The following is a 23,208-nucleotide window of genomic DNA, read 5'->3' on the forward strand; positions in this document are numbered from 1 at the left end:
CTCCGCTTATTGTGATCACTTATGCTTTATCTAGTTCAGATTTTGTACATAATTTCTGTTTATGCTTAATAATTTGGTTTTGTTCCTCTTTCTTGCAGCTGTGTCTTTTTGCTAGCATTCAACACAGTTCTTACTTCTCTTAACGATTCTTTCCTTTTTCTATTTGAAAGAAGTGCTAAAAAATGTCAAATCCAGAAGAAATAGTGATTTACAAAGTTTCTTTGTTTCAGTCTTTTCAAGTGGAAAATGCCATTGAAAGGCCTTGGATTCAATAGGTGGAGCTAGTCTCGACCTTACCAATTTCCTGGAAAGTTCTAAATGATATTGTTTCTATCAGGGCTACCCTTCTTGTGACATTTTCCTCTGAAAATCATAAATGTTTGATATTGAAGGCTTATTTTGAAAATAAGGATATTGCCTTTTGTGGTCAGAAGATACAGATCTTCCCTGATGTTGCCAAAAACTATTCATTTCCATAAGAAATTATTTCTGTGACTTAAATACTGGACGTTGGTGAAGGGAGCCACCTCTTTTTTTATGGCTCCTTTGCAAATGTCTTGTGCGATGGCAGGGGAAGAATTTGATATTTTTTTATCCTAGTCAATTAGAAAGTTTTTGGATGCTGATAAAAGTTCCTCATAGTAATTATTGATTGATGGAGTGATACAAGTTCTTAGAAATAAAATATCCCTTATGAAGTAGATAGGGTAGAACCCTTTTTGAGACGGGGTTCTTACCTTACTGTGATTTATTTGAGTTATTTCTTTATTGTAATGTTGTTTTGGCTTTCATGGCATGGACTGAAAGTATATATTTCTTGATGAATTGTATTTTTTTCTTTAATTTTTACTTGTATGTTTTCTCTGTTTCTTTGCATATTATATATATATATATATATATATATATATATATATATATATATATATATGTAAATTTTAAAATGTTTAATAAAAAGAAATCTGTTTTAATGTGGCGTTTGCTTGCCATGTTTTCATTTGAATAGTACAGAAGACATTTCTTACTAGATTTTGTTGGACTCTTCGGACTTAATAGTTCTACAGTTTATTAATGAGATGTTCTGTTTGGTTCTATGAAATAGTTGCAGCTGTCCAAAGTGTCTATATTCTTCTTTTTTCATACAAAAGATCCTAGTCACTGCACTTCCTGGTTCTCCCACTACCTTTCCCTTTGGCCTGTAATTAGATTGCATAGTGTTTCTTCAAATGCAAGCTAGACATAGCTAGCCAAGAATTCCGTCAAAACCTACTTTAGTAGACTTGCTGGATATATTTTCTAGTTGAATTGTTACCTTCAGGCACAGAAAGTAGAGGCACAGTCTTAGCACTCTGATTCCCATGGAATTTTGTTGTTGTTTTTTTTTCCAGTTGATCATGTGGTTCCAGAACCTGGGACCAGCCTGCTTGTTGCATTTGATCAGTGGAGAGAATGGGCAGACAGCAAATCCTGCTGTGATTACTCCTTACATGTGGACATTACAGAGTGGCATAAAGGAATCCAGGAGGAGATGGAGGCATTGGTTAAAGATCATGGTAGGTTCTTGTTGTCGGAAGAAACTTTGATAAAGCAAGCACCCGTATCTACTCTACCTTTCAAAAAATTCCCGTCAAATAATCTTGATCACCCTGTAACTTTAAAGGAGCAATTCTAAAACTGGACGCCCATATTTATGTATGTATTGTATGTGTAAATATTTAGAATACTAGTATATTTGGACATAAACCTGTGCAAGTGGTAGCAGAGCGCCTAAGTGCTATTCTGCAAGTACCCACTTATCTTACAAAGCACATATTTGTAAGAGGTGGGTACATAGGCGGGGCCGCCACTTATGTGCTTAACTTACAGAATGCTGTAAATTATGTGCATCCCTGCTTCATTTAAGCATCCACACTTGTGCAACTCTATGGCTGGTGTAGCTGCAGGTGCCTAGTTGCAAGATTGCCCCCTAAGGCACCAATAATCAAAAGTTCTTAAGTGGACATATCCATTAAAAAGTATTGAAATTATACCACTCTGGTTGCACTTCCTTCCGACTGTGCATCCAATATTTCTTTCTTTCTGTCTCCTGCACACTTCCTCTCCACCGGACCTCATTCCCTTCCCCAACCAACATCTCTCTCTCTCTCTGTCCCTCCATGAGTCCAACATTTCTCCCTCTCTCATCCCCCAGATCATGTGCATCCCTCTCCAGCACCATGCCATATTTCCCTCTATCACTATGTCCAATATTCCTCCCCCTTGCATCCCCTTCAGTCTGTCCCTCTGTTCCCTCTCCACCACCATATCCAACATTTCTCCCTCTCATCCTTCTCTTCCACATGCATCTCTACGTCTCTCCTCTCTCTATGCCAAATTTTCCTTTCTTCCTTTCCCCATCTGCCACCATTTCTTTCCCTCTCACTCACACACTCATGCCCAACAATTTTCCCTTTCTATTCCCGTTCTCCTATGTCCCAAGTTAGTGCCCTCTTCCTCCCTCCCTTCTGTTCCACATGTTCATGCCACCTCCCTTCCTTCTGAGTCGAGTTTGTGCCCCTTCCCCTCCCCCTCCTTGCCACCATTGTCCCAGAATTGTGCCCCAACGCGCTCCTACCCCACCTCCTGTTTCCCTTTGTTCCAGAAAGATCGTGTCCCCTTAGTTTGATCCGCACTTGCTCCACCTGCTTTCAGCAGCTTGTTGGGGGGATATGCAGGCAACGATTCACATGCTGCACGTGGCTGACCCACAAGCCTTCCCTCCGACGTCAGCTTTAACATCGAAGATAAGATTTTCGGGTCAGCTACGTGCAGCATGTGAACTGCTGCCAGCTATACATCCCCCCAACAAGCCACTGAAGTCAGAAGGAGGTAACTGGAAACCTCCCCCCTCCCTCTGACTCGGAAGGCTTTCCTCTGACGTCAACTCTGACATTGGAGGGAAGCCCTGTAGTTCAGCTTTGGGAGGGAGGATGGGGGGGGGGAAGGATCCCCGGCAGTGGCTTCAGCGGGTGGGATGGGTAGCAAGAAGGGATCCCTGGCGGCTGCAGCATGGCTTCGATGGACTGGCGGGCAGAGAATATTCTCTGTGGGAGCCATGCTATGTATCTCCAACAAGTGGCCTACTTATCCCCAAGGGTTCACATACCACATGTTGAGAAACACTCCCCTAGTGTAGCCCATTCAAAGGAGGGGATGTGGGAATGAAACTGAAGTGGACACAGCAGAAAGCCATTGGCTCTGCTCCTTTGTTTGTAGCCTCTCCCGTCCTCTTTCTCTGGAGGTGCTGCTTGCAGAATCTGCTCCAGTCTCGCCCCCTCCCTTTTAGTCAGAAAAAAGAGGAAGGGTGAGACTGGAGAAGATGCTGTAGAAAAGAAAACAATGGTTTGCTCCCTTTTCCAACCCCTCACCTCTTGTTTCTTACTAGCTGCCTGTAGAGGAGGGTTGGAGCAGACAAAAAGGACATTAATTTTTGACTGCCTGTCATTCAGAGTACTGGCCAGTAGGTTTCCTGGCATGTACTACATTTCAAGCAAAACTCTGCCTTCACATACTTTTGTTCTTGTAGCAGTTGTTTTTTTTTTGTTTTTTTTTTAAATGAAAATACATACTTAACCGTAGTTTTGAAAACTGGCGCAATCTCTATTGGACAAGAATGCAATGTACACACTTTTTGAAAATTGTCCTGTCCACTAATCTTCTGCATTCATTTTGCATTACTTCCACATAATTGTGCTGCACTCTTAGAAGATAGTCTGGTAAGAAGCAGTGGTTTTGGGGGAAGGGGGGGAGGGGCTGTTAGAGAATGGAAATGGGGCACGGAGATGAGTTAAAACTGCTAATTCTTATTGGCTGTCTAGGGATGCCTGCATAGGGGCAGAACCCAGACAAGGGTGATGAGGGTTAATAGTTTGATATGCTGAGTAGAGGGAGCCCTCTGGCGGTGGGGAAGAGGGTGTTATATTTTCTGGTGGTCACTGGCAGTAGATTTTGGCCTTCCTGAAGGCCATAATCATGTTTCTAAGACTTTGTTTTCTTTCCTTATTCTCCTAGGTGTGAACTCTTTCTTGGTTTATATGGCCTTCAAAGATAGTTTTCAGCTGACTGATTCACAGGTAGGAGGGCTTTAGATTTGATTTTCTTTTGCTAACCCATTGTGTATTAAGGTTCTAGTTTTACATTTGAAGATAGAATTTCATGTATGTTTCTATGCATGCCTTTTCTTGGGAAGGGTTGAGAATTTGGAGCCGCAGGCATAATGAAACACATTTTGGTATGGTAGGATGGATGCTTTCAGCATATTTTTTGTTGTTGTTACTTATAGTGCCACATGCACTGTAGGAGGATTTTCTTGGCAAGTGGAAGGATGTTCATATAGGGTGGAATGAATAGTTTTGCTTTTTTCCCTCAGATATACGAAGTCCTCAGTGTGATCCGCGATATTGGTGCAATCGGACAGGTTCACGCTGAAAATGGTGACATCATAGCAGAGGTAAGACTTGAATAGAAAGCAATTGGTAAAAATTAAGGGGTAAGATCTGTAACTTCACATCACATCATACAACTCCCATAAAATCTCTTGAAGTCTGTATGTTGAATTATTTCGTAAATTCCTGAAAACTTTGTTGTTCTCGAAATTTTTAAATGGTTTAACTACAGCCTCAACAAATGATAATATTATAGTTATTTTTCTTATGCTTTTCTTATGTACTTAGTTCTTCCTTCTCCTATGTTTTCTGCTATGTACACTAGTCTTAATTATATGTGAACTGAGTCGAACTCCACTGGGAGATGACCCGGTATATAAACCAAAGATTAGATTAGATCTGGGTCTTCCAAATGGAGGTTCATGTGATCATAAGAATGTGTGTTTTGCCAATATGGGAAGCAAGAGCTGCCATCTACATCTCTGTATAATACCTAGTGTGCTTGCTTGCTTGCTTTCTTGAGTACATCTGTGGACGTTGATTTAGTTCTAGAGAATGGCACGGGGACAAATTTTTTTCCCCGTCCCCGCAAAAACTCATTTTCCTGTCTTGTCCAGGCGCGTTCTGTTCCTGTCCCATTCCTGCAAGCTCCGTCCTCATCTGCACAAGCTTCAAACCCTTTAAAATCATAAGTAGCAACATTCTAGAGCTCAGATTGTGATGTCATAATGCCTCATTCCACCAATGCCTAAGCTCTGTCCTCATCTGCACAAGCCTCAAAAACTTTAAAATCATAAGTGTTCGAGGCTTGTGTGGTTAAAGCAGAGCTTACAGGAATGGGATAGGGATGGGGACAAATTGGTCCCCATGCCATTCTCTAGTTCTACTGTTAGTACAGCAGAGGCTGAACTTTCATCTCGCTTCTTTGGGCTCTCTTTGCAACTTGCACCTTGCTTGGTTTTCTTTTGTACTTTTAAAGATTTGCAGTCAGTGAAGTAAGAACTGAAATATGTAATTTAACTTTTTCTTCCTTTTTCGATCTTAGGAGCAAGAGAGGATCCTTGAACAGGGAATCACTGGTCCAGAGGGGCATGTATTGAGCCGGCCTGAAGAGGTGAGTGCACTTTTTGATATAGCCTATTCCCCATTGCCCACCAACCCAGCCAGCAGATTAACTGTTCCTCTTAAAAGAATAAGAACATTTTGAGGGCCCCCTTAAACATTGGGAGAAAAATTTCCAATTGTAAGTGAGAGGGTAGGGAATTCCAAAGAAGGGGCCAACTACATTAAAGATATTTGCTTGGATACAATCCATAGTTTTTGGATAGAAGGAAGGTATTATGAGACAATTCTACTGTGAAAATCTTCTTTGATTGAGTAATAAGAGTATTAGAAGGAAGCAGAGAAATAGTTTTACACTTCCCCCTCCCAATTCACGGTTTTAGGACTCACAATTTCGATTATTCACAATTTCCTAAAACCAGAATCGCCCAAACCTCCCTTCTAGACCTTCCCGGACCTTACCTGGTTGTCTGGCGGTCTTTCGGGGCAGGAGCGATCTTCCTACACTCCTGCCCCGTGCAGATCACTCATCCAAAATGGCTGCTTGAGTTCCCGTAGTCTCTTGAGACTACAATGGGAACTCACGGCAGCCATTTTGGATGAGTGATCTGTATGGGGCAGGAGCGTGGGATGATCGCTCCTGCCCTGAAAGACTGCTAGACCACCAGGTAAGGTCCGGAATGCCGGGGGAAAGGTGGGGGGTGTCAGAGTCAGCCCAAAAGTTATTTACAAATTTTCTATATTCGCGGGTCGCCTCTGCCCCTAACCCCTGTGAATATTGAGGGAGGAGTGTAGTCCTGAGTAGTATATTTTTTGAACAAGTATTATGTTCTGAACGTTATCTTTGTGAGTAATGAGAAGCCACTGCACATCTTTTAGTAATGGCGTTTAGTGATCCCATTTTCTAGTTCCTTTAAGTTTGACTGCTGTGATCTCAATAAGTTGTATATTCTGCTACTACTACTATTTATTACTTATATAGCACTGAAAGTCATATGCAGTGCTGTATATTTTGATATTTAATAGACGGTCCCTGCTCTGAAGAGCTTACAATCTAATTTGGACAGACAGACATGACATAGAGGGTTGGGGATGCAGAACCCAAGGTGAGAGGAGTTGAAAGTACCCTTGAAGTGGACTTTTAACTAGTCCTTGAACACTGCCAGAGATAGAGCCCTCCACAGGGATTTGGGCAGTTTGTTCCAAGCATGTGGCGCAGCAGAAGGGAACGGAGTCAAGTTGGCAGAGGAAGAGAAGGGCACAGATAAGAGGGACTTACCAGCTGAGTGGAGCTCGGGGAGGGCAACATAGGGGGAGATAAGTGAAGAGAGATAGCGCGGGGCATTTGAGTGAGTACATTTGTAGGTCTGTAAGAGGAGTTTGAATTGTATTCAGAAATGGATGGGAAGTCAATGAAGTGACTTTAGGAGAGGGGTATCATGAGCATAGCGGCTTTCCCGGAATATGAGTCATGCAGCCGAATTGTGGATGGATTGGAGGGGAGCGAGATGGTTAAGCGGAAGGCCTGAGAGTAGCGAGTTGCAGTAGTCTTAAGCGTGAGGTGATGAGACAGACCATGAAACTAATTTAAAATAATCTAGATTGGACAGCACAATTACATATCTGAAGGTTTTCAGCAGAAAAAAAACACTTTCTGGTGACCCAGTTAAAAGGTAGATTGGTATCAGTGTGAATACACCTAAAATTTTGAGAAAGCAGAGATAAAAGAAGCCCACAATAAGAATTGGGACAATGATAACCATAGCTCATTTTTAGAAAACAATCTCTTAGTTTTCTCAAGATTCAATGTCATTTTGTTATTTAACAGCCAATCTGCAATTAAGGCAAGTTAAGAGTTGAGATAGCTGTATTCTGAGGTTTGGGGAACTCCATATGTGAGTGTATAGATTGGCTTACTTCATACTTTACCAGCAGAATGTGCACTGTTAGGGAGGGAACACTGCTCTAATCTAACACCACTCCAAAAAGATCCACGTCTTGTAGTCTTTGACATAATGATCCATGATCAACTAAGTCAAAGGCTGCAGAAAGAACCAATGATAATATGATTGGCTTATTTTGGTTGATATGTGATTATACTCTATGTGGCAAGTCCTAGGAATGCAATGGCTCGTGCTGCACAGCTTATGAAATCTGTTTTGTTGGGATGGAGAAATTAGTCAGTTTAATTTATTGTTTATTTACCATATATACTCGAATATAAACAGAGCTAACCTTTTTTCCCCCAAAAAAGGAGGAATAAAGGTTGACTCAAATATAAACTGAAAGGGGGGTTTAATATTCAAGTGCCCTGTCCTGCCAGGCTTTGCACCCAGCCCTCACGCCCTCTGTGTCCGCTCTCCATCCTGATGCTTTGCAGGCCTCCACTGGGCCTGCCATAAGACCTGGTGGACCAGCGGTGGGCTAGGACAGGAGGGATACCTCCCATCTCCTGTCCTGGCCGACTCTAAAAACTTTCACCTCCCTCCCATCTCCCTGGCGTACTTTTCAAATCCCTGGTGGTCCAGCGGTGAACCGAGGCAGGAGCGATCTTCCTACGCTCCTGCCCCATGCAGAGCCGCTAGCGAATGACCGCCGTGAGTTCTCATGGGAACTCGTAAGAACTCATGGCAGCCATTCAGCTAGCGGCTCTGCACAGGGCAGGAGCGTAGGAATATTGCTCCCACCCTGGTTCACCGCTGGACGACCAAGGATTTGACAGGTAGGCCAGGGAGGCAGGATAGAGGTGAAAGTTTGTAGAGCCAGCCATGACAGGAGATGGGAGGGATCCCTCCTGTCCCAGCCCACTGAAGGAAATCATGGCAGCCATTCAGCTAGCGGCTCAACATGGGGCAGGAGTGTAAGAAGATTGCACACATACTGAAAAGCACTATCAGTGGTTGTGGATATGGGTATGAGTATAGATACTGCATTTTGGTATAATTTTATTCAGTAGTATAACCATAGTGCTTTATATATTTAATACAGATACATTCTCTGTCCCTAGTGGCTCAGTTTTTTTTGTTTGTTTTTTTTGGCGGGGGTGGGGGTAGGGGTTTGTACCTAGGGCAGTGGAGGTTTAAGTGACTTGCCCAGGTTCACATAGAGCCATAGTGGAAATTGATGAGCTTAAAATGCAGAATATTATAGAAAAGAAAAGAAAAATTGTGATAGTCTCTCTTCAGAAGATCACTTCATTCTTATATGTGAGTTTTTTCCTGTTCTTTTCATGCCAGTCTGTGGCCTAGGAACAGCATCACTTATTGGAGATCCTGAGACCAGCAGGACACCTGTTGTCACACTGAGGTAGAAGCTCTGAAGGCCTGTGCTGCTGCGTCTCATTCTTTTCCATTCACTCGTCAACAGGGAACAGCGAACACGGGTCTCCAGAGCGTTACGAGCTTGTTGATCTCAAGATCTCCAGGGGCTTTCTCTTTACTTATGATGCAAACTGCTGAGAGATACTACATAAACTTTTGTTATAACGAACCTTTTCTCCGGATTCATTTTATTATGGCGTTTATTATGTTACTAGAATGGCTTATATTCCAAATGAATAGGCTGTCCTACGATGCCGATATCCATTTCCCATGATAAAGGTTTGCGTATAAATGCACGATTTGTGTTTTATGCAGAACTTCTGTCTGGTGTAATGCAGTGGTAAACAGAGTGGATATTAAAGAATAACAATAGTAGATATGTGGGTCTATAAACATGTATCCAGATTATCAGATATGTCTTTTTTTACTCCGCGCTAATAGTTTCACACATATTTTTGCCAAAAGTTAAGGCATGAGCTAACCTGTGCAGTTCTGTTTAAGATGTGTTCATTGGAACAATGGCCAGTGCCATTGAAGTGTGAGAGCGAAATAGTTCATGGATGCTTTTGTGTTGCTATAACCTGTTGCAGTTAGAAAATGACACATCCCTCAAACTCATATACAAAGCTAGAAAATACAACCATGTCACCCCTCTCCTCTGAGAAGCACACTGGCTACCTTCTCACATCGCACCACATGTAAAATTTTTTTGCTCGTCTTCAAAATAAAACTTACACATTCCCCAGCATTCCTCGATAAACGCATCATTCCCTACTCTTCATCAAGGGCCCTCGGATCAGCAGACCAGAACTTACTGACTGTTCCTCCATTCGAAGAACTCTATTGCACTCGAAATACAATCTTTTCCATCACAGCCCCTGCACTCTGGAATGCCATGCCATCTCATCACGAAAATTCTCTCGATTAAATTAAGAAAACAAACTCGAAACCTTTTTATTCCAAGATGCATTCCACTTCATAAGATAAAATCATTTCCCCAACCGCAGCTCACTTTTCTTAAAGAACCGCTTCTATGAAGCGACCCCCGTTCCATGCTGTTTTTCCCCTCCCCTCGTACCTCCCTTTATTTTTATGATGTAATTATTAACTTTCCTCACCCACAATTCCTCCATGTCCATGTCAGTCTTCTTTTTGTTGTAGGTTTCTTTTTCTTTTTTTTACATTATTTTTATACTTTTAGCATTGTAAACCGGCCAGATACACATAGATGGTCAGTATATTAAACTATAAATAAACTTGGAAACTTGGTGACAAAATTCATCACCATGCCCATCCCTGCAGTTAACTGCGGGAAATCATCTCCATTTCATTCTTTAAAGAGAGGGGTAAGAATCGGAGTATGCATGTGCACAGCCACTAACCCTCAAGCCTTGCATTGAAGAATGCTGGTGTTGAAGGACTGAGATTGAGATAGACACTAAAGAATGACAGTCTCTGGTATCCAGAGCAGATATTGTGATGTCATAATACCTCATTCCACCAGTGCCTAAGAGCCAATCTCAGCAGTGATGTCACAATGGCTTCATTATCCTATACTTGGCTCACATAAGAATCAGAGTATAGACACTAAAGAATGACATGGGATGGTTTCCCACGGTTATCAGCAAAGACGGAAAAGGTGATGAATTTAGTCACCGTGTCATTCTCTAGTTGCAATGATAGCAAACCATTGGTCTAATCAGGGAGATGTTTTAAGCTTCCTTTATAAAGAATTAGAAGGATACATTTGGAGTGAGGAAATTTTCTGTGTAGCAGTGTCAGCACAATTAACTTCCTTCAGGAATGTTTTACTTTGGAATCCCGAGGCTTCTCATTTCTCATCAACAGTTTTCTTGGATACCACCAAAAGTGACTGGTATACCAGCCTGTACTTGAGGTAGTTACCTATGGGAACATAAAAGTTGCCATACTGGAACATACCAAAGATCCATCAAGGCATGTATCCTGTATCCAGCAGTACCTGGCAAGATCCCAAAAAGTAAACTAGATTTTATGCTGCATATCCTCGATTTCCTGAAGTCCATCTTAATAATGGCTTATGGACTTTTCTTTTAGGAAGTTATCCAGACCTTTTTTTAGAGCCTGCTAAGCTAATTGCTTTCACCAAATTCTCTGGCAGTGAATTCCAGAGATTAATTACAAGTTAAATGAAGAAATATTTTCTCTGGTTTGTTTTAAATCTACCACTTAGTAGCTACAACATGCTCTCTAGTCCTAGTATTTTTGGAAAGAGTAAATGAGCAGTTGACATCTACCCATTCCACTCCATTCATTATTTTATAGACCTCTGTCACATCTCCCCTGAGCCATCTCTTTTCTAGGCTAAAGAGCCCTAGCTGCTTTAGCTTTTCTTCAAAGAGAAGTCGTCACATCCCTTTTATCGTTTTCATTCATTCATTCATTTCGTTTTCTACCCCATTGTCCCCAAAGAGCTCAGATCGGGTTACAGGTTAAACATACATAATTTCAGTACAAGTTTATGATGCAAGATTTTATCCTAACCTGGCACATACTAAGGGTCTAATATTATTGCCTTTCTCTGAACCTTTTCGAATTCTGCCATATCTTTTTTTGAGATGCAACGATCAGAATTGTACACAGTATCTGAGGTGCGCCTGCATCATGGAACAATACAAGGGCATTATAATCTCATCGTTTGTTTTCCATTCCTTTTTCTGATAATTAGTCGCTTCTACACATTGAGAATCCAGAAAATCCAAAAATTCAGACTGTCCCGATCCCCGAGCCGTTCTACTGTGCAAGAACCTGGCCAGCAGCAGTCAAAGGACCCAGTTGTCTCACTCTGAAATCATTCCCATGCCTTTGCTTTCACTTGTTTCCTACTGCATGACTTGATCTCTTTTTCTTTTTTTTTATGTTTATTTGGCCTTTTAGGTTGAGGCTGAGGCTGTCAATAGAGCCATTACAATTGCCAATCAAACCAACTGCCCTCTCTACATTACTAAAGTGATGGGAAGAAGTGCTGCGGATGTCATTGCTCAGGCTAGGAAAAAGGGTAAGTCCTTGTGGGTCATATACAAGCTGCCGACTGGAAAGACACAGACTACATGCCTTGTCACGAATATGTATTTGAGACCTAATCATTGGATTCTCTTTTGATCCCGTTCTAGGCATAAACTCACATGTCCTCTGTCTTAGGCTCTGAGAAATTAAAAAAAAAAAGTCCTTAATTTTCTTTTTAATTTTTATCAATACGTTTAAAATTTTTACCCTCCCTTTGTATTTACCTTTTATGTTTCCTTTACTATGCTTATTGTAGCTCTCCCTATTTCCCTTACGTATCAGTTCATAGTGTTCTTGTGTTTGTTGTAGTTAATAACTAAGACCCTGTTTTTAATTGTAAATCGCTTTGAATTCATGATACTGCAATATATCAAAATTTTAATAAAACTTGAAACTTGAAAACTTGATGAAGGCAAGTACCTCGGTTTACGAATGTACTGGTTTGCGAGTGTTTTGCAAGACGAGCAAAACACTCGGCAAACTTTTGTCTCGTAAACCGAGCACTGCCCCGATAAACGAGCACTTAGCAATGGTGGCCCAGGGGTAAGAACTTGCCTGCGGGTGCTGCACAGCAATTCCAAGTGTTGCCTTCCTTCCTCGGGTCCCCATGCGGCTGCCCTCCTGCTTCTGCGATGCCTCTGCCGTCCATCAGCGCTCTCCCGGCTCCCATCTAAACTGGCCATCCTGAATGAGCATGCGCGCGACTTCTCTCTTCTCTCCTAAGGCAGCCGCTCCCCCGGCAACACGCTCACCACGTACAAGCACGCAGGACGTCCTTGTACGTGGTGAGCGTGTTGTCGGGGGAGCGGCTGCCTTAGGAGAGGAGAGAGAAGTCACGTGCATGCTCATTCAGGATGGCCAGGTTAAATGGGAGCCGGGAGAGCGCTGACGGATGGCAGAGGCATCGCAGAAGCAGGAGGGCAGCCGCATGGGGACCCCAAGGAAGGAAGGCAACACTTTGGAATCATTGTGCAGCACCCGCAGGCAAGTTCTCACCCTTGGGCCACCATTGCAAACTTCGGTTGTGGAACGAATCTTCTGAGTTTGCATTAAAGCCTATGGGGAACTTTGCTTTGAAAAACGAGCATTTTGGATTACGAGCATGAACCTGGAACGGATTATGCTCGTAAACCAAGGTACCACTGTACTTCATGCATAAAAATGAAAATTTACTAAAAATTTTTCTAATTCTTTAAAACAGTTTGTACTTATAGCACTAATAACAGTAGCCTATCTATCAGTTTTCCATTGTGGGCAGGTCTTTTAGCAGAGTGAAAGATTTCAGTTTTACAATTTTTTTTAAAAATAGCATCCCAAACTTGACCCCATAAAGGGTGGACAGAAAAAAAAGACACAAAGTTATTTGCCCCCTAAACTCTACTGTTCCCTTGGATTTTTGCAGCCCAAATGCATGACCCTGCATTTCTTAGCATTAAGGGCTCCTTTTACTAAGGTGTGCTAGCGTTTTTAGCGCTCGCAGGATATTACTGCGCGCTACGCAGCTAGAACTAACGTCAGCTCAATGCTGGCATTAAGGTCTAGCGCGCATGGCAATTCAGCATGCGCTATTCCGCGCGTTAATGCCCTAACGCACCTTAGCAAAAGGAGTCCTAAGTCTTAGATGCCAAATTCTGGAACATTTTTCAAGTGTTGCTAGGTCCTTCCTCATGTTTTCCGCACCGCTGGGGAGTATCTACCCTATTTCAGATTTTGGTAGCAAATCTTGTACAGTATGCATGGTTTTGTAGTGTGTCCTCTAGCCAGAGTTTTTTCTACAACTTTGGTGTTTTGATCTCGGGAGACTTCCTTGATCCAGTTGTAAATAGAGCTTTTGGTTCTGAATGTGACAGAATTGGCTTTAGTGTATGTTGACTTTTCTTCTTTAAGAGCCAAGTGAAATTTGACATAAACTAGCAACGATTAAAGCTACTGAATCTGTGATTGATATCTAATTTGGTAGATAATTTTGACCTTTATTCTTTCCTGATTCTATGTTGTGAACTTTTGCTTTATAGTAGGATCTGTTTGTTGTGTGTATTTTCTGAATTTTTCAAAGTGTGGATATCGCTGGTGTGTGAATTAAAATGAGAAAAAGTACACCAAATCCAATGTTTTGTGTTTTTATTGTGAGTTCCCAATGTTTGATATACTTTTTGTGATGGAATTGTGTACACCCCCCCCCCCTCTATATTCACGGATTTGGCACTCGCAACTTCGATTATTTGCGGTTTTTATCCCCCTATCGGACCTCACTACAGCTCTCTTAGAGCCGCCTTTGACCCACCCCTGCCTCCTGGACCCTTACAAACTTACTTAGGACTGACTCTGACCGAACCCCGCTTCCTGCATCTCTCCACAGCTTTTTAAAGCCTGGTGGTTTAGCAGTGAAGCAAGGCAGGAACAATCTTCCTATACTCGCTGCAGACATAAATGGCTGCTATGAGTTCCCGTGAGACTAGTGGGAACTTATGGCAGCCATTTATGTTTGAGGCTCTGCTTGGGGCAGGAGCATAGTAAGATTGCTTCTGCTCCGCTTCACTGCTAGACCCCCAGGTTTTAAAAAGTAAGTTGTGGAGGGGTCTGGGAGGTGGGGGTGGGTCAGAGTCGACCCTAAGTAAGTTGTGGAGGGAGGCAGGGATAGGTCAGAGTTGGCCCTAAAGTTATTAGCTAATTTTTCTTATTCACGGTCTGGCTTTGCCCCTAACCTCTGTGAGTATGGAGGGAGGAATGTATAGCAAATATTTCATTTTCTCTTGCAGCAGTGCTAGTTCCTGAGTTGGTCCTGTGAGTCCATGCTTACTGGAACGTCCTGCAGGAAGTTGAGAGGCAAACATAACACAACTCCCAGAAAATCTTGTGGTTATGAGTGCAACTGGTTTTATATCTGCTTACAACTTGAAATATAATACTGTATGATACAGCTGTACACTCACAGTTATGAACTTTTTAGAGACATTTAAGCTGCACTAGTAAGGAATCTAGGTTCAGGTATAGTGGGCCTGTGTTGCTAGGTTTTATTCCCCCTGACTAGAAATATCTATATGCAAGGAACACCACAGACACTGACCATTCGTGGCTGGCCTAGGATTAAATCAGCTTTTGAGCAGGTCCTGTGTTCATTCTTTGCTGCTGAGGTTCTGGTATTTTTTTTTAAAGTTATCTATGCAAGTATCTAACACTTACAATTTTGCTACTGTCTTTCTTAGGTAGCGTAGTTTATGGTGAGCCTATCACAGCCAGTTTGGGTACAGATGGATCTCATTACTGGAGCAAGAACTGGGCAAAGGCTGCAGCTTTCGTCACCTCTCCACCACTGAGCCCTGATCCTTCCACTCCTGACTTTCTCAACTCATTACTGTCCTGGTTAGTAATGGAGACTGTTCTCTGTGTATCAAGTAATGCTTATAACCATCAATAGGTATTGAGGTCATTCTGTTCTCTTGATTTGGAGACAGGGCAATAATAAAGTTGTCTTTGGTTGTCAGAATATTTCTCTTTGATGATTTATTTGATTCATTTAAAAAAATTTCTGTTCTGCACTCTCTAACCAGTCTAGGTGGATCACAAGAAACATACATAAAAATCCATAACGAACAAACAAAAACAAATATAAAATCATTAACAAAAATAAATATCATCAAAGTTTTCTATCAGTTATTTTCAGAAGTTAGTTCAAGCAACTTCCCAAATCTTCAATATTCTATCGCAAAAGCTGTTCCAAATAGAAAGGTGTTAAGACTCTTTTTGAAAACATCAAGTTTCTTAATTTCTTGTAACTGAAGTGGCAATATATTCCACAACCGAGAACCAGCTATATAAAAAACAGATGATCTATATTCTTCCAAAAAGCAACACACAATGAAGGAACATCCAATAAGTTTTGGGATTCAGAATGTAAAGATTGTGATGGCGGATTCACATGCAAAGATGCACCCACAACTACTGAAAACTTCTCAGCTATTACCTTAAACATTAATAAAAGAATCTTATATTGAATTTGAAACTCAATTGGCAGCCAATGTAATCTCATCAGAATAGGTGAAATATGATCAAACCTTGAAAGTCCGCACAGAACACATGCGGTTGCATTTTGAGCAATTTGCAGATTGCGCAATACTTTCTTTGGTAAACCAACCAGCAAACCATTAGAATAATCAAAATTCTGGATTGTAATACTCTTTATTACCAGTCTAAAGTTCTGATTATTAGGAGAATCTTTCAGCTGTCTTAACTTTAATTTTGAGAAAAACAGTGCAGACCATTTTTTGTACTTGGCCCTTCATTGTAAGGGCAAGACCAAGAATAACTTAAGTAAGCGCATAGCTTTCACTAACTTGATAACCTCACCACCTAATATAAATCATTGAGACACTCCAACTATTGGATGTGGAGCAAGAAACATCACTTATGTTTTAGATGCATTTAATTTCTAACGATTTGATCGCATCCAAAACATAATAGCTCAAAACTCTCAGAAATTGACGTTTCAACCTTAAAAAGGTTATCAGCATAGATATATAATATGTCTTTCATAGAAACCCCCCCCAAAAAGCTGTCAGGACCTAGACCAGCATTGCCACGTAACATGGAAATAAATAGCAGGAGGAAATACCTATAATTAATTGGTTCTTTAAGGTAGCAGTTTGAAAACGTCAACTGTGTAATAAGTAATATATATAGCTCTCTGTACTTCTGGTTCTGTGTTGTAACTGTACCAGCCAATAGTCAGCAGTTCTGTAAAGCAGTAGTTACCAAACTATGCATTGTTACCCACCCTGGAAGAGGTCACAGAAACAGGGCTGCTTCCCCTCCCTCTGGACCTCTGCTGTGACCTATGCCTATGGGAGTCAGAATGGGGTTTGCAAGTCATTGAAGGTTTCCAGGCCTTGACATCTTCTCCTATATGGGCTTCCTGTTAGATGGAAACCCATGTGTGGAGTGCTGTGGTCTGTGAATACACAGAGCCCTGTTCTGACTTCTGCTACTATTGTCTTCATAGTTGGATAAAAGAGAAGGGAAGTGGTTGAGGGAGGGGAGAGGAGGGGAATGGAGGTTTGCCATTTTATTTTAATCATCATCTGAGGTCATTTCAATTTTTTAAGTGTTAAAATTGAGTCATATTGAATAAAGGTTAGGTAGCACTGGTCTGAAGAATGCAGAGGAGCAGCCAACAGATGACCAGAGGTATTCTAAGCTGTAATAAATTGGTGCGTACAATAGGGGACGGTCTTAGATCCTCATTGCCAGGTTATTTTCAGGTTCTGGTTGTGCTTTGATTATAGTGTATATTTGTCTTTGGGTTTCAGTGGAGATCTCCAGGTTACTGGTAGTGCTCATTGCACTTTTAACACTGCTCAGAAAGCTGTAGGGAAGGACAACTTCACTCTGATTCCTGAGGGCACCAATGGTACTGAGGAAAGAATGTCAATAGTCTGGGATAAAGCTGTGGTAAGAACTATTTTTATGTTTTAAAGAGCTGCTTTTCACTCTTCATTGGAAAGTTGGTGCGTTATATTAGTTCTATTTGTTACTCTGGAAAATAAAATGCTGGAAAGAAACTCCATCTCGTAGACTTTTGAAAAGCTTTATAGCAAGTTAGATGGCTCAGGGTTAGAAGCCTGCAACATCTTGGTCCTAATTAGGATTCTGGAAGAGGTGGAGTTGTCTTTGGCCTTCATTTTGAGCCTGAAAGGTCCTGGCACCTTTTGGTTATAGGAGGTATTGGCATCTTTGACCTTTACCAGAGAATGGGATTAAAGGAGTCAAGATCTTCAGTTATTCTTTGGTCTTTAAACTCTCAACTCTGGAATGATCTCCCCTTTTTCTTTTTTAAAGGAGTTCCAGTTCATTTCAATTTTTCTGTAAATCTTTAAAAACTACTCTATTTGCCAAACATTTTGAAAATTAATTCTTCTGAAATTGCTATTATCTTGTATTTATCATTTGTAAATATTCCCCTGTTTATTTAATTGCTGTAAACCGAGTCGAGCCTTCTAATAATGATGACTCGGTATACAAAGTTATGTTTTAGTTTAGTTTAGGATAAATTGTCATCACCTCTAATCAAGAACTAGGAAGAAAAAGCAGTTCTTTGGTCATAGCTGGGGCCAGGAGGGGCTGGGGGAAGAAGATGGATAGGGGCAAGAGAATGTAGGTGGGTTCAGAGGACTGCATCAGGGTGAGATGGGGAGGGCCAAAAGTGAGTGGGTAGCACCATGCTGAAATGGAGAGGGTGCTCTTGTCAGCGAAAAATTCACTCACCAATACTCACCCTCTGTCTTGAACTTCAACTTAGTAAGGATGGGAGTATCTGACAAGTGCTTCTCATCTCTGGCTACTATGTTCTGGATCAACTAAATAAGGAAACTTAGAGAAATGTCCAATAGATATAAATAACAAATGATGAGAACCAAACTATAATAAGTGGATTTCTTACTAGACCTCAAACATGCCTCCTTAGTTACAAGCACCAACATTTTTGGTAAAAAACCTTTTCTTTGAGCTAAAACCACCACTATTCATAGCACTGCACTCAGCCCATCCGGGCGATAGAGGCTGAGTGCAGTGCTATGAACAGCAGTGGTTTTAGCTCAAAGAAAAGTTGTTTTTTTTACCAAAAATTTTGGTGCTTGTAACTAAGGAGGCATAGCCCCTGATGAAACTAGAAGTGAAACGGTTGGGCAGCCATCGGGCACAAAGATAAGTGCCTTTCCTTTACAGCACTACAGAGCACTTTTACAGCACTCTATGAACTTTATAATTTATATAGAGCCTGTTGAAAATTTACAAAAATATTTATTGCACATGCTATTTGCTAAGGTCAACGATGAAAACACCTCCTCAGCAAGGGCACGAATAGAATTACAAATAGTTTTGTTCTCATCATTTGTTACTATGTTCTGGAGCAATTTTCAAATCTTTGACCCTGCTCAGTGAGTAATAATAATAATAACTTTATTTTTGTATACCGCAGTACCAGAATAGTTCAGAGCGGTTTACGTGACAAGAGACTGTATATCTACAGCAAAATTTACAAATAAGTCAATCAATCAATATAACTTAGCAAGTCGGGAACAGGCAAGAAGGAGATAAAGAGGTTATAGGGGTTTATAATAATGATTTGTTACTGTCTCCTTCCATCAGCAAACTTTAAACTTTTGTATGTGGGATTGACTTAGATATAGTGCTTTATTAGAAGCTTTTATAATAGATTGTGTTGTTCTTTGCCAGGTAACTGGCAAGATGGATGAAAACCAGTTTGTTGCAGTAACCAGCACCAATGCAGCAAAGATCTTCAACCTTTATCCACGGAAGGGCCGCATTGCTGTAGGCTCTGATGCTGACCTTGTTATCTGGGACCCTGACAGTGTGAAGACAATATCAGCTAAGACTCATAACATTGTAAGTTGTGCTTTAATTAAAACTCAGGCGTAGAGCTGACAAGATGTAGGCCTGATTTCATCAGCACCAGGAAAGTGTTAGCAGTTCCACATGAGCATCCTTATGTAATAAGGGGACAAATCTAGTGGGGGAAAAAAGGGGCATTGTGTGCAGAACTGCCAAAAACATGAATATTCAAAACAATTTAAATGGGTAGGAAAGTCCCGTCCAGTTGCCGATATTCAGCAGTACTTAACTGGACAATGCTGCTAAATATTGGCACTTGCCAGCTGTGTCCAAGTAGACAGATAAGGGGTGTTAAAGAGACTGGAATTGGGGGAGGAGCCAGGAGTTTGCAGTTGCCAGCATTAATCGGTACTGGCACCTACATAGCTAACCAGGCATATAAATTGAGATTTTTGTGACCCCCAAAAATGGCTCAAAAATGGAGGTCTCGGTTGATATTAAGAGTCCTCTCCAGCTCTGAGGACCTCATGCCCTTTCCAGATCCACTGCAGTCTTCCCATAGACCTGCCTTAAGGCCCTGGTGGTCTGACGGTTAGCCAGGACAGGAGGAGTCCCTTCCACATCCTGTCCCGGCTGGCTCTGCTTCACCCTACCTCCCTCCTGTCCCCCGGACCCATTCACAATTTACCTTTTATGAACTGATGGTCCAGAGGTGAACCGGAGCAGGAGCAATGCCCCATACAGACTCGCTGTTCAAAATGACTGCTGCGAGATCCCGTGACAACTGTGGTGCACGACTGCAAAGTCAATTTTAGGCTGAGCGAACATCTGCTGTCAATCCTGTACCATAGATATAGCTGAGCCAGTCTTGGCTATATTTAATGACCCTTCAGGAGCATCCCAGTGCTCCGTGACTAAAACACTCACCTCAGGATGGTAGGGAAAAGAAGACGACTGGGCTCTCTCTATGCTCAGGACAGAGCATGGAGTAGATGGGGCCTGCTGGGAGTCCAACTGTAACTCCCGCAGGGAGTCAGCAATGAGCTATAACAGAGCTAAAGGTTTGAATAGCCGGCAAACTGTGAGGCCATCCCCCTGGTTGAGGGCCACCATTGTATCTCACGTACTTACTCCTGCCTGTGACCCTGTATCGCCCAGCAGGGAGGGCTTGCTCTGTGACGGCAAAGGCATACAGATAGGCCCCTCGTCCTCTAGTCTCTTTCCAAAAGTTCCACAGGATTCTGATAAGCCTCTGATACTAAGCCAGGCACACTCTGGAAGCCCAAGCCCCCTTGCATGCCTCCTGATGCGCTGCCAGACCTTCCCTGGGGATCCCATCTACCCAAATAAGCTCTCCATATCAGATTAACAAATTCAGGAGAAAATGCTGCATTAGGCAGAATGGAATCCCTTTAGGTGACTCCACCTTGTGTCTCTTGGGCTTCATGACTTCCATTCTCCTACATTTAGATAAACCGCTATTCCAGGGCTCTGGAGGAGATTTTCTCTCGGTAGACAGGCCCTCCAATGTTTCCTCAGTCCTACAGACCTAAAGGGATTCTAAGCCTAAAGCTCCCACCCCCATCGCTCTTCTGGCATCCATCCAGTGCAAATTTGGCAATAATTAGGGAAAAAAGAGCCTGAGGACTCCATCCCTGCATGTTTGAGGCAAAACGAGGAGATTTGAAGGTTCTGGAGAACTCTGAAGAAAATTGGGAAATCAAGTATGGCCACTGCAGCAGCATTTTGGCGCCAAAAATGACTCCAAAATGGCTTAATTAAAAACAAAAACACGGGGGGCGGAGCCGAGCAGGGAGGACGCGTTTTCCCTGAGCTCCGCTGTTCTCCCCCTGCTTCGGCGAAAATCATCCCCACCAAGTGCCTTCTTCAGCTTCTCGGGGGCTTATGGACAGATTTGTGCAAAGAGGCACGGCGGATATGGCCTCCAAGGTAGGGAAAAAGGATCGGGAACGGGCGAAATTGGGGCCCAGCCACGAAGACAAAATGGCGGATCCGGGCGCTGCAGCGGCTGCAGAAGGCGCGGATCTAATCGCACGCCTCACTGAGGCAGTTGTTTCGGCGCTGGGGACACGCCTGGACAAAGTGCAGGAGTCACTGGCTGCCTTATCCACAATGGTGGCTGAATTTAACTCTCGGGTCACTGAAGTAGAGCAGCGGGTTGGCTCCGCAGAAGACTCTCTTGTCACGCTGCAGACCGAGGTTCAGCAGTTGCGCTGCAAGGTGGGACAATGTGAGGAAAAAATGGAGGACCTGGAGAATCGCTCCAGGCGGAACAATCTACTCCTGGTGGGGGTCCCTGAATCTGTGCAGGAGGGAGATCTGCTTCCCACGCTGGAGACCTGGCTGGCGGCGGAGTTGCTGGGCACGCGGGGCCTGGGACCTTTGCGCATCGAACGGGCACACCGGCTGGGCAGACGGCAGGAGGGAGCGACCAGACCGCGAGTGGTGATTCTTCGCATATTGAACTTTGCCGTCAAGGATTTTCTTCTCCGCAACTATCGCCAGCGCAAGGATTTACAGTTTTCAGAACCAGCGTATCCTCATATTTCAGGATTATTCTGCACAGGTGGCTTTTCTGAGGAGGGGCTTCTCGTCTGTCTGCAAGCAACTCACTGAGAAAAAGCTTCGCTTCACGGTGCAGTTCCCTGCTGAGCTCCGGGTGATCTATGATGGCCAGCCTCATCTTTTTGACACCAGTGCGGCGGCCAGAGCGCAAGTTCTTCAATGGTATCCTGATTTGGGGTCTGGCACCTGAGGGATTCTGAAACTACTTTGTGTTTACTCAGTTTGATTTGAGTGGGGCAGCCTGCGGGGAGAGGGTGGTATCCCCATTGGCACTGTTACTTTGCACCGGTTGTGCCTGTACTCTGTTTATAGTCTCCCTTTCGGGGGCTTTGACTGTATAGCTTGGGTTCCTGTTTTCTAGGGGAGCGGGATTTCACTCACACGTCTAAAGTGCATGGATCCTCCTCTCGAATAGATTATATTTTTCTCTCGCGCTCCTCTTTTTATGCGGTTCATGCAGCTGAGATTGGAGTACTGGCTATTTCGGATCACACTATGGTGTGGATGGACATAAGCTTCTCGGAGGGAAGCACTGGCGATTTCCGATAGCGCTTTATTTGGACCCGGATTTTAAATCATACTTGGAGCAGCAGTGGCGGGACTATGTAGAATTAATGGGGACCATGTGAATAATGGAACTTCGTTTTGGGAGGCGGCCAAGGCGGTGCTCAGAGGGGCAGTAATAGCTTACTGTGCGCGCCGTAAGAAAATGCTTGCGGAAAAAATCTTGGTTCTTGAACACAAGGTGCGGGACAGTAGAATTTTGGTCCTTCGGAATCCTACCCTACCTCATAAACATGCTTTTCAGACAGCCCAGTCAGCACTCCACGCACTTCTTCATGAGAGGGCCCATAAATCCCTTTTCTATTATAAGTACCGATTACACCGTTTTGGTAATAGGCCGGGTAGAATGCTGGCCCAGATGACTAAGGCGAGGCGGGGTGCCACCTTGATTACCTCGCTTAAAGATGAAGGGGGAAGGTTGGTCACTGATCAGTCTCAGATGGAACGGCTATTTGTTACCTTTTATAGATCTTTATATACAGCGGAAGTAGTGGGTCGAGAGGCTCAGATTCGGGCATTTTTGGACTCTTTGCCCTTACCTAAGCTATCAGCGGTGGACTCGGATATCTTGGCCTCCCCCATAACCCGAGAGGAGGTGCTGGATGTTCTCAAGCATCTACCCCTATGTAAATCTCCAGGCCCGGACGGCTTTGGGGGGGAATTCTATCGTCTTCTTCAGGGGTATGTGGCTGATCCGTTACGAGGCTATTTTGAAGGAGCAGCTGAGATAGGGCAGTTTCCTCTGGGAGCGAATCGAGCGTTGATTACTGTATTGCCTAAACTGGGAAAAGATCCCCTGCTTGTGGGCTCCTACAGACCTATTTCGCTTATTAATGTTGATCTAAAAATTTTAGCTCGGGTTC

At 42.9% G+C, this 23,208-nt stretch overlaps 1 protein-coding gene across 2 annotated transcripts in view; it reads left to right on the plus strand.

Moving 5' to 3' along the window:
- Positions 1-23,208, plus strand: part of DPYSL2 (dihydropyrimidinase like 2) — a 109,047-nt gene that overhangs the window by 72,011 nt on the left and 13,828 nt on the right. For both annotated transcript variants that reach the window (XM_033948289.1, XM_033948290.1), the window contains exons 4-11: positions 1,386-1,550; positions 4,048-4,109; positions 4,406-4,486; positions 5,467-5,535; positions 11,720-11,840; positions 15,055-15,211; positions 17,155-17,296; positions 19,079-19,249. In XM_033948289.1, coding sequence (XP_033804180.1) covers positions 1,386-1,550; positions 4,048-4,109; positions 4,406-4,486; positions 5,467-5,535; positions 11,720-11,840; positions 15,055-15,211; positions 17,155-17,296; positions 19,079-19,249 — 968 coding nt within the window. The remainder of the gene's footprint in view (positions 1-1,385; positions 1,551-4,047; positions 4,110-4,405; positions 4,487-5,466; positions 5,536-11,719; positions 11,841-15,054; positions 15,212-17,154; positions 17,297-19,078; positions 19,250-23,208) is intronic.

The sequence above is a fragment of the Geotrypetes seraphini genome, chromosome 6, assembly GCF_902459505.1.
Source record: "Geotrypetes seraphini chromosome 6, aGeoSer1.1, whole genome shotgun sequence".
NCBI lineage: Eukaryota > Metazoa > Chordata > Amphibia > Gymnophiona > Dermophiidae > Geotrypetes > Geotrypetes seraphini.